At 46.7% G+C, this 12,246-nt stretch overlaps 1 protein-coding gene across 1 annotated transcript; it reads left to right on the top strand.

The window, feature by feature from the left end:
- The first annotated feature begins 6,823 nt into the window (after positions 1-6,823).
- LOC110896234 lies at positions 6,824-11,821 on the top strand. The gene is made up of 2 exons (XM_022143698.1): positions 6,824-9,614; positions 9,705-11,821. The coding sequence occupies exons 1-2, from the start codon at positions 6,824-6,826 to the stop codon at positions 11,819-11,821; spliced, it is 4,908 nt and encodes a 1,635-aa protein (XP_021999390.1).
- Positions 11,822-12,246: the final 425 nt, after the last annotated feature.

Raw genomic sequence — 12,246 nt, 5'->3', positions numbered from 1 at the left:
AAATGGAAGTTAGTCTTATGAACAATGAAATCACTTATTTTATTATATAAATACAAACTTTTCATATGTTTGATAACCAACAAAGGTCATTTTATCTATGGTTAGTGAAGAACCAAGAGAAGGGAGAAGACTAGAAAGAAAGAAATAGGAACGAGAGAGTGAGAAATTGGTTTTTGTGGTCCTTTCATTGATTATATGTATACACACACGTTCAAGATACACTCACCATGCGTAGTGGTAAGGGTGAATAATGCCCTCACACTTGGGCGTTTTCCGCCATGTCGCAATACAGTCAGCAAGAGGTGTTATTGGGCGTTTTTTCTAAAATGGATGTAGTGAGGATGTGGGTATTATGTTAAAAGGGTGTAGAGAATTAAATAAAAATAAAAAACCCAACAAAAAAAGCTTTTGGCCAAGAAAAAGGAAGATTAAATGTGATTGGTCCTTTAAATTTGGTAGCGTTATTTAAAAAACGCCTAGGGGAATTTTTTATCAATAATGCCCAGGGGTGGGGAGGGGGCGTGTTTGGGCGTGATTGAGGGCAAATTTTAAAAAAATCACGCCCACTACGCATGGTCTTATACAGGATGATCTAGAAAGTCACAACATGAATATGTATAGTGACGAATCCAGGATTTTTTTTCCAATTGATTTACTGTTTTTAGTTGCTCTAATTTTGTATAATCTAAGATAAAAAAAAAAAAAAAAAAAAAAAAAAAAACTGTGTCGGTTCGATGATTCTGGTCGGATAAATTTTATCACATAAATATATAATCTCGTAATCATTCCATTAGCCACAAAAAAGTCACGCTAGTAGGACTTGAACCTGGGATACTTTGTATGGTTAGAAAGCGACTTATCTGTTGTACTGTAATAGTTTTTCTGTATATGAGTTGACCTTCAATAATATTTATGGGTTCTCTCCTGATATTTATATATAATCTCTATTAAAATTTCGTAACGACATGGATTCACATGAACCCGTACCAATCATTGTGTAGGTCCGCTCCAGATTATGTAAAATGGACTCCAAATAAACACTATTAAGGCCATGTGTAATGGTAACACCTTTTATGGGGGTTTATGTGATAAATGGCAAAACGTGAAATGTGGGGGTTGGGGGGGGGGGTTTATGTAACATGTGTATATAGCGAGGGATTATGTAGATATGGAGTTACATATGTATGTATATATATGTGTGTGTGAGAGAGAGAGAGAGAGGAAAATGTTTTCACCCCATTATAATTTTCACGAGGCAACCTAGTTCAGTTGATATAACACCCCTCGGGGCGGTGTGGGGAGGCGCCATAGGGTGCCGCAATGTTGAGAATAGGCGCCATATAACTTTCCACTACGGAAGGTTTAAGTACTTTTTTTTGAACGACCAACAAAACCAATATACTACTTCAACGAACGAAAGAGTACACACCAACCAGCTGGGCACTGGCACTTACAAACAACCCGAAAACAGAAAAAAGGACAAAACAAAACAAAGGCAAAATCAACCTACATCAAAATGCTTCTAGTCCTCCCATGATAACGACGCCCTTCTCGACCTGTTTTTCACCCAAAGATAGCCAAGCGCATTCGTCTCCTCAATTACCTTCGAAACCATAGGCATCAAGTTGTTGAAAATCGCATTGTTCCTAACTTTCCATATACTCCACATTACCGTAAGAACAATCGCTTGGAGGGTAAGTTTTCTTACCGTGGACCCGCCTGTAACCTCATGAAACGTCAAAAGATCCTGAATCTGCAAAGCATATACCCGCCACCATTAGCGGTAAAGATATGATCGACGGACTCCATCGCATCTCCACATAATCTGCACCAAGGGTTTTGTACCGCTATATTTCTGGCCCTTAAAGCGTCCGTAGTCGGAAACTATTTAGATACGCACGCCACGCCACGAAACTGACTTTCTTGCCTACATGGCAGGGACCACACCACTTTTATGGACGTTCATGTTAGTGCTGGGGTTCATTTCTTTGCCACCTCGCAATAAATTCTTCGCGAGTGGCGGTCGATGGGGGAGGAGACTCTTGCGTTTGAGGAAGCGAAGAAGTCGTTTGCTGAAGAGAGGGAAAAGTTTAATGCTGAGAAGAAGGGTTTGCAGTGGAGGGTTGCTGAAGCCGAGCGGAAGCTTGAAGAGCAGAAACAGTTAAATGAGCAAAAACAGAAAGATTGGGAGTCTGCGTGTGCGCGTACGAATTTGGAGATGCAATCGCAGCGTGATGCCATCGTGCGGTTATCTGGTGAAAAGACGGCCCTTGCTGAAGAGGCTCAGCAGGCGCGTGTTGTTGCTGAGAAAAAGGAGAAGGAGTATGTTGCTCGGATTGACAAGTTGGAGCTTCTTGCTCAGGAGAAAGCTACTGAGTGTGAGACTGCTCAGGGCTTGCTTACTGAGAAGACGGCTGAGTGCCAAGCTTCCGAGCTTCTTGCTGAGGAAACCTCAGCTGACAATAGGTGGTTGCTTTCACGTGGTGTGCCTTTGGTAATGTTCTTATTTTCTCTTTTCTTTTTGCTTTTGCCTTTTTATTTTTATTTCCTCTACTCATCATATTCGAGCTTCCTTTTTGTGCAGCTGGCTGATCGCATCCTGCATTCTCCTGAGCTTGCCACTTATATGTTTGAGTTGGGTAGGGCAGCTTACAATAGTGGCCGAAAGTTTGGTTATGCTGAAGGTAAAGCAGCGGTCATAAACAAAGAGAAGGATTATCATTTTGAGCTGTACAAGGAAGATTGTGAAGGTGCTTTTACTGCCAAACGGGGAGAATTTGCCACGCTTGAGTTTGCTGTTGTTCGGGCTGCTGAGAAGTTGGCTCGTAAAGTGGATGGGGTAGCGTTGTTGAAGAAAGCGTTAGGAGAGGATAGTGACGCGGCCGGGGGTGCTGGCCCCAGCCAGACTTGAAAGGTGGACTCCGGCCTGTGCGCCGTGTATGACCGCGAATGGGCCTGTAATGTCGGTTGTTTAAAACAATTTAAATTTTGTTTACCTGTGGGCGTATGTGCCTGGGATTCGTGTGAATATTTTGTCGCTTTTTTCCATGGTTATGCGAATTTTGTTATCGTCATAATATGTGCATGTTTAATTACTTTGATCAGGTGTCACGAATGAATGATGGCGCTGACAGGTGATGTTGTGTTACTACAACGTTTTTATTCTGTCGTTTAAGTATGCGTGCTTGTATGTGACATACGAAGTGATCGAGTTGCAGGTTATTGTGTGAGCTCAGCTGTAATCAGCCTTGGGAGCATTACAATGTTTAGTTACCTTGCTATCGATATTTTCGTGTTTATGTGGGCACAAAGTTATGTTTTGGCGTTTTGTAGGCTTTGGTTGTGTTTCTGACCCGGCTGTTCACTTGGTTGTGACGAGCCTTGGAGGTCTACAACGTTTCCTATGGTCGAGCCATTGATGTTTTCGTGTACGCCCAAAGTAATAAATGCAGTTGTGACAAGAAATTTGCATGAAATAAAAGTAGCCAAACACTTCTTGTATTAGAGTAAATGTGTTGGCTGTACGCCCTTTACGATTACATGGTTGTGTTACATGTAGCACTTTCGGAGTTGTTGGGCATTCCAGGTTCGTGGAACCTCTTTGTCGGTGATGGTGCGTAGTTTGTAGGCTCCTTTGCCGAGTACTGCATCGACTATGTATGGGCCTTCCCATTTGGGAGCCAGTTTTCCGGGTTTTTCTGCGTTGGACGCTTCGTTGTCTCTTAGGACATAATCTCCCGGATTGAAGGTGCAGATTCGGACACTGGAGTTGTAATATTTTTCCAGCTTTGACTTGTACTTGGCTTCGTTGATTGCTGCCGTCTCCCTCCGTTCTTCTAGGAGGTCCAGGTCGATCCTCCGTTCTTCGTCGTTGTTGATTAGGTTCATGGAGAGCATTCTTGGAGATGGTAGCCCGATTTCTGCTGGGATCACTGCTTCAGACCCATAGACCAAGCTGAAAGGCGTTTCGCCATTGCTTGTTTTTGGCATTGTTCTATGGGCCCATAGCATGCTGGGTAGTTCATCGACCCAACCTCGTCGTTTTTCACCGAGCCTTGCCTTTATGCCATCGACGATGCTCTTGTTGACTGCTTCGACTTGACCGTTCCCTTGCGGGTGAGCAACCGAAGAGAAGGTATGTTCGATGTTCAGTTCTTTGAACCATCGTTCGAGATCATCTGCTGCAAAGTTTGTTCCGTTGTCGGTGATGATTCTGAGGGGTAAGCCGAACCGGCATATGATTTGCTCCCATATGAATCGTTTAACGACTGCCGATGTGGTTGATGCGAGGGCTTTTGCTTCTACCCACTTGGTGAAGTAATCAACCGCGACTATTATAAACTTGACTGCTCCTGGAGCCTCTGGGAAAGGGCCTACCATGTCTATGCCCCATTGCTGAAAAGGCCATGCGGTCGTTACTGGCACCAGTTCGTTCTTGGGGCGCATGGTCTTTGGCGCGTGCCTCTGGCAGCCACTGCATTTTCTCAATTATTTCACGGCATCAAGATGCATCCCGGGCCAGTAGTATCCGGCATTCATTACTTTTGCCACTACCATTCGCGGCCCGGCATGGATACCACAAATGCCTTGATGTACTTCTCGGATCAGATAATTCGCGTCGTCGGCGTCAACACATCTTAGCAGCGGGCCGAGATATGACTTCCGATACAGTATCCCGTCTGCCATCTGATAATGTTCTGATTTGTATTGGATCTTTCGCGCCTCAGCTTTGTTTTCTGGAAGTATCCCGGACTGTAAGTACATGATTATGGGTGTCATCCAGGACGTGGTTCCTGTTTGGATGACGCTTACTTCTCTGAGTGGAACAGATGGGTTGCTCAAAACTTCTATGCGCACATCCTTTGCTAGGTGCTAGAAACTTGTTGACGCAAGCTTGCTTAAAGCATATGCCGGCTTGTTTTCGCTGCGGTTTATGTGATGCACCTTGTAGGAATAGAAGGTTTGTAGCAACGTCTTTGCTTGGTTGAGATATAGTGCCATTATGTCGCCCTTGGCTTCATACTGGCCGTTGATTTGGCCTGCTACTAACATGGAGTCCACGTGTGCTTCGATGTGTCGGACCCCCATTTTGATTGCCAAACGCAAGCCGGCCAGAAAGGCTTCGTACTCCGCTTCATTGTTTGTGCTCTTGAAGTCTAGGCGTATGGCGTATGTGAACTCGTGTTTGTCAGGGCTTACTAGCCTTAGCCCTGCGCCTGCCCCATCTTCGTCAGATGCACCATCTGTGTACAGTAGCCATGGCTCTTCTGTTTGTTTTTTCTCAGCTTTCTCCATCGCCTTACATTCTCTGTCTTTGTCGTCTGGGACTTCTGTCATAAAATCTGCCAAGACTTGGCCCTTGATCGATGGACGTGGTCTGAAAACCACATTGTGTCCCCCTAGCTCTATTGCCCATTTGGCCAACCTTCCCGATATTTCTGGCCTTGCTAGGATATTTCCGATATTGTAGTTTGTTAGCACGTGGATGACGTGATTAGCGAAATATCTGCGCAGCCTTCTAGAAACTCCTGGATGATTCACAGTTGGCACCAAAGATGCTCTATCCGACATAAAGGACAACACGTGTCACCACTAGCAAAATGCCACATAGGCCTGCGACAATTCAGGGAGCAGCACTGACAGTACCGGTACGAGGTATCCAGCGCAGGCGAATGCAAGAACGCCACGTGTACCACTACACCTGCCATGACAGAGCAGACCAAGAGGATATTCCCCTTGGTCGGACAGCTGGCACGCGCTCACAGCTGGCACAGCTGCTCCTTCCTTCTTCACCCTCCGGCTATAAATAGGACCCTTCGTCATTCAGGTTCAGGATCTTTACTCTCCTTACTCACTCTATACACACACTGTTTATTTCCTCTCAGAACAGTACTTATTCTCACACCGGAGCCTGGTTAAGAGGGAAAATCCCCTTCCCCCCTCTTAACGAGACTAACGGTGTTTACTGTTTTGCAGATTTCGAGCCATCAGTACGAGTAGAAGAAGAGGTCGAACCCATTGGACGAAACAACCCCCTTGATTATCCTTATGATAATCACTGTTTCAACATTGGCGCCATCCGCTTTTTTGCAAAACCACTCTCACCTCTTTTCTTTCCTAAAAAACACTCGTAAAAATGGCAGACCAAAATCATTCACACCCAGTCGACGGAGAAGTTTCTTCCTTTGAACTCGTTTCGGACACGGCACACGTCCAAAGGGGTCAAAGGAACGAGACCATCCAAGAGGGACAGCTGAACAACGAGTTTCCATCCATCTTTGGAAGTGCATCCAGGGCTGTTAGCCAAACCACAACTGGACCCGCTTTCCAAACACCAGCAAGAATCATCACTCAAACCACAAACGGAGCTGCTCTCCAATCTCCAACGGGGATATTACACCAAACTCCTCCGCCGATGCAGACTCTAAGCCATGGAGCAGGCCCTTCTGCTCCATCGGAACAAGCACAACTCAACTACTCTGCACTTTTAGGGCTACCCGAGGGAAAAACTCTGGCTTCCTGGTATGCCGAACAAATGGCGTCCATAAACCTCGTTTATACGCAGCTCAGCGCACAACAAGCCTTGCTCCAAGCACAGGCTAACCAATCAGCATTCGTAACTCCACAACCAAGGTCTCTGAGTACACACACTGCTCAGCAGACAAACGCGTGGAACTTACGTCCAGAAAGAGGACCAGTGCAAAATGTAAGAAGACCTAGCGTACACGACACGCGCGATACTTATGCTGAGACAGAGAGCAACTTCGTTCAAAACTCCAATCTACAACGAAGGCCGATCCAAACCCGTTTGGGCGCGCGCAACATGAATACGGAATGGGAAGAGGAGGAAGACGACCCAACTTACAAGGAGGAATCCACAGTGTTTAGCAGACTTCCTCCGGAACACGAAGCATACAAACCAACCAAGCGCGCAGGGTATAACCCCAAAGCAGAGCATGATTACACCTTGAGCTATCGTCCTGAGGACATGGCTGAAAATTCAAAGTTCATTCGAGAAATCGCGTGCGCGGCCATTGACAAAACGAAATTACCACACAACGTGGGTAAATACAACGGGTTGACGGACCCAGACGATCACCTCCAGGTGTTTAAAGGTGCAGGAGCAACAGGCGGATGGAACTTACCAACATGGTGTCACCTGTTTGCTCAGACATTCGTCGGCGCGGCGCGCATTTGGTTTGACAACTTACCGGCCGGCAAAATCAAATCATTGGTCGATTTCCGAGAGAAGTTCCTAGCACACTTCTCTCAGCAGCGAAGACGAGCCAGAGATCCGGGTGATTGTTTGAACATATGGAGAAAAGACTATGAAAGCGTAGAAGATTTCATTACAAGGTACAACAAAGAATGTTTAGAGATCGGAGACATACCAGAAAAGATGATGCGCGCGCACTTCATGCGAGCGGTCAAGTGCGACGATCTGGTTAAAAGAATCAAAGGGCGAGATGGAGGACCCAAAGACTGGGAAACCTTCATCGAAGCAGCCAAGACTATCGCGCAGACAGACAGGCAACTGACCGGTGACGATCACCGTCAGCGCGCGCACAACCATAACGATCGAAACAACAGAAGGGGCAGCAATCAACCCTGGAAGGCTTCTGGGCACAGAGAGAGAAGCCCCCCACGGGATGATGCACGCCATACGATCAACCAGATAGCCCATCGAAAGGAAGTGAAGCGCGAAAATAGAGAAAAGCAGTGGACTCCACTGACCAAAACACCTTCTGAAGTCCTGGCCACAGAGAACCATCAGTTCAAACCACCCTTGCAAATGCGCAACAAGAGAGGCCAAGACCCAAATCTCTTCTGTGAATTCCACAAAGATACGGGCCACTTAACCGACGACTGTTTCAGTCTAAAGCAAGAAATCGAGAGAGCCCTGCGAGATGGGAAGCTCACTCATCTGGTCAAAGGCGGAAAGCGCGACTACCGCCAAATACAAAGAAGAGACGAGGGACCAGATAACAAAAAGCCCAGAAAGCTAGAAACCCACATGGTGCAAGGAGGTCCACGAAGACCAAGGAAAAACTACAACAAGCGCGCGCAAGATGATTCATGGCGCGAAAGGCAAGTTATTTTTCCAGTTGTTAGAGGGGGTCCAAGAGAAAAGCGACCAATAATCATTCCGGGTGTGGTTGGCCACTACCAGACAGATTACATCTTCATTGATCCCGGGAGCACCGCGGATATTATATATGAACAGTGCTTCAATCAATTTGATCAAGAGGACAAGGCGCGCCTAGAGCCAGTCGACTATCCACTAACTGGTTTCTGCAACGAGGCCGTCTTTCCCCTGGGACAAATATCATTTCCGGTGTTGCTTTCAGACGGGAGAAATTCAAGAACTGAAGAAGTCACATTCATGGTATTGCCGGCACACTCAAGACATGACATCCTCCTGAGAAGAGAATCCCAAGGAGATTTCAGTATGATCTGCTCTGCACCACACTCCGCTGTCGGATTCCCCACCGAAACAGGCATTGCGCTGATATATGCCAGTAAGGAAGTTTTAGCAACGGACGAAATTAGACCAGCCAAAGCAAGCAAGCCAGCACCGCGCATAGAGGCGGAAAAATGGGTATTGAACAGCGCATACCCAGAACAAACGGTCACTCTGGGGCCCGCCATGTCCGACCTGACGCGCGCGGCGCTCAAGAAATTACTGCACGACAACATGGACGTGTTCGCCTGGACACCGGCTGATATGGTTGGCGTTCCACGGAACATAGCCGAACACCGTCTAAATGTCTCAGAAGACGCAAAGCCAGTGGTGCACGCCAAACGCCACCTAGGCGACATCAAACACGATGCCATGAAAGAACAAGTACTAGAGTTGCTAAACGCAGGAATCATTAGGGAAGTCCGGTACCAAACATGGGTAGCAAGCCCAGTAATGGTAAAGAAACCGAATGGTAGTTGGAGAATGTGTGTTGACTACAAGGATCTGAACAAAGCATGTCCCCGTGACTGCTACGCTTTACCAGACATAGACGAGAAAATAGATTCTTTGGCAACATTTCGGTGGAAATGTTTTTTGGATTGCTACAAGGGGTACCACCAGGTCCAAATGGTCGTTCAAGACGAGGATAAAACCGCATTCCGCACACCAACGGGGCTGTATTGTTACACCAAAATGTCGTTCGGCTTAAAGAATGCAGGCGCAACATACCAAAGACTGATGAACGAAACATTTAGTGATGCCATTGGTAAGTACATAGAAGTGTACATGGATGATCTGGTAATCATGAGCAAGGAAGAGAGCGCGATGCTGGCAAATATCCAAAAGACCTTCAACACGCTGCGCAGCGTAAGTATCAAACTGAACCCAGCAAAGTGCTCATTCGGAATGGAAGAAGGGAAGTTCTTGGGCTTTATAGTCACAAAAGACGACTTCAAGGTAAATCCAGAGAAGGTCCAAGCCATAGAAAGAATGCCTTCACCGTCAAACATCAAAGACATGCAGAAGATAGCAGGACGATTAGCAGCACTCAATCGTTTTCTAGCTAACCATGCTGCAAAATCCTTCCCATTCATTAAGACGTTGCGCAACTGCATGAAGAAAAGCCAGTTCCAATGGACTCCGGAAGCAGAAAGCGCATTCCGCGAGATGAAAGACTGTCTCATCAAGCTACCAACTTTAACCGCACCAAACAAAGGAGAGCCTTTGGTACTTTACCTCTCAGCTTCCGATAGGGCAGTCGGGGCCGTACTGCTCGTTGATCGTCAAGGTGTCCAAACACCTGTATATTACGTATCTCGAACCTTGACCGACCCAGAAACCAGATACGCAATCATGGAGAAGCTTGTCCTTGCACTGATCCACGCGTCAAGAAGGCTGCGCAGATATTTCGCTAATCACGTCATCCACGTGCTAACAAACTACAATATCGAAAATATCCTAGCAAGGCCAGAAATATCGGGAAGGTTGGCCAAATGGGCAATAGAGCTAGGGGGACACAATGTGGTTTTCAGACCACGTCCATCGATCAAGAGCCAAGTCTTGGCAGATTTTATGACAGAAGTCCCAGACGACAAAGACAGAGAATGTAAGGCGATGGAGAAAGCTGAGAAAAAACAAACAGAAGAGCCATGGCTACTGTACACAGATGGTGCATCTAACGAAGATGGGGCAGGCGCACAGCTAAAGCTAGTAAGCCCTGACAAACACGAGTTCACATACGCCATACGCCTAGACTTCAAGAGCACAAACAATGAAGCGGAGTACGAAGCCTTTCTGGCCGGCTTGCGTTTGGCAATCAAAATGGGGGTCCGACACATCGAAGCACACGTGGACTCCATGTTAGTAGCAGGCCAAATCAACGGCCAGTATGAAGCCAAGGGCGACATAATGGCACTATATCTCAACCAAGCAAAGACGTTGCTACAAACCTTCTATTCCTACAAGGTGCATCACATAAACCGCAGCGAAAACAAGTCGGCAGATGCTTTAAGCAAGCTTGCGTCAACAAGTTTCCAGCACCTAGCAAAGGATGTGCGCATAGAAGTTTTGAGCAACCCATCTGTTCCACTCAGAGAAGTAAGCGTCATCCAAACAGGAACCACGTCCTGGATGACACCCATAATCATGTACTTACAGTCCGGGATACTTCCAGAAAACAAAGCTGAGGCGCGAAAGATCCAATACAAATCAGAACATTATCAGATGGCAGACGGGATACTGTATCGGAAGTCATATCTCGGCCCGCTGCTAAGATGTGTTGACGCCGACGACGTGAATTATCTGATCCGAGAAGTACATCAAGGCATTTGTGGTATCCATGCCGGGCCGCGAATGGTAGTGGCAAAAGTAATGAATGCCGGATACTACTGGCCCGGGATGCATCTTGATGCCGTGAAAGAATTGAGAAAATGCAGTGGCTGCCAGAGGCACGCGCCAAAGACCATGCGCCCCAAGAACGAACTGGTGCCAGTAACGACCGCATGGCCTTTTCAGCAATGGGGCATAGACATGGTAGGCCCTTTCCCAGAGGCTCCAGGAGCAGTCAAGTTTATAATAGTCGCGGTTGATTACTTCACCAAGTGGGTAGAAGCAAAAGCCCTCGCATCAACCACATCGGCAGTCGTTAAACGATTCATATGGGAGCAAATCATATGCCGGTTCGGCTTACCCCTCAGAATCATCACCGACAACGGAACAAACTTTGCAGCAGATGATCTCGAACGATGGTTCAAAGAACTGAACATCGAACATACCTTCTCTTCGGTTGCTCACCCGCAAGGGAACGGTCAAGTCGAAGCAGTCAACAAGAGCATCGTCGATGGCATAAAGGCAAGGCTCGGTGAAAAACGACGAGGTTGGGTCGATGAACTACCCAGCATGCTATGGGCCCATAGAACAATGCCAAAAACAAGCAATGGCGAAACGCCTTTCAGCTTGGTCTATGGGTCTGAAGCAGTGATCCCAGCAGAAATCGGGCTACCATCTCCAAGAATGCTCTCCATGAACCTAATCAACAACGACGAAGAACGGAGGATCGACCTGGACCTCCTAGAAGAACGGAGGGAGACGGCAGCAATCAACGAAGCCAAGTACAAGTCAAAGCTGGAAAAATATTACAACTCCAGAGTCCGAATCTGCACCTTCAATCCGGGAGATTATGTCCTAAGAGACAACGAAGCGTCCAACGCAGAAAAACGCGGAAAACTGGCTCCCAAATGGGAAGGCCCATACATAGTCGATGCAGTACTCGGCAAAGGAGCCTACAAACTACGCACCATCACCGACAAAGAGGTTCCACGAACCTGGAATGCCCAACAACTCCGAAAGTGCTACATGTAACACAACCATGTAATCGTAAAGGGCGTACAGCCAACACATTTACTCTAATACAAGAAGTGTTTGGCTACTTTTATTTCATGCAAATTTCTTGTCACAACTGCATTTATTACTTTGGGCGTACACGAAAACATCAATGGCTCGACCATAGGAAACGTTGTAGACCTCCAAGGCTCGTCACAACCAAGTGAACAGCCGGGTCAGAAACACAACCAAAGCCTCCAAAACGCCAAAACATAACTTCGTGCCCACATAAACACGAAAATATCGATAGCAAGGTAACTAAACATTGTAATGCTCCCAAGGCTGATTACAGCTGAGCTCACACAATAACCTGCAACTCGATCACTTCGTATGTCACATACAAGCGCGCATACTTAAACGACAGAATAAAAGCGTTGTAGTAACACAACATCACCTGTCAGCGC

This window comes from Helianthus annuus, chromosome 12, assembly GCF_002127325.2.
Source record: "Helianthus annuus cultivar XRQ/B chromosome 12, HanXRQr2.0-SUNRISE, whole genome shotgun sequence".
Lineage (NCBI taxonomy): Eukaryota > Viridiplantae > Streptophyta > Magnoliopsida > Asterales > Asteraceae > Helianthus > Helianthus annuus.
The sequence above is the reverse complement of the archived record's forward strand: the minus strand, read 5'-3'. Positions and strand labels throughout refer to the sequence as shown.

What these genes read in the sequence shown, in the direction of transcription:
- LOC110896234 (XM_022143698.1), top strand. Translation starts at nt 6,824, where the DNA reads ATGAATACGGAATGGGAAGAGGAGGAAGACGACCCAACTTACAAGGAG. An exon ending in ATGGACTCCGGAAGCAGAAA is followed by an intron (nt 9,615 to 9,704) that starts GCGCATTCCGCG and finishes TTTACCTCTCAG; the next exon opens with CTTCCGATAGGGCAGTCGGG.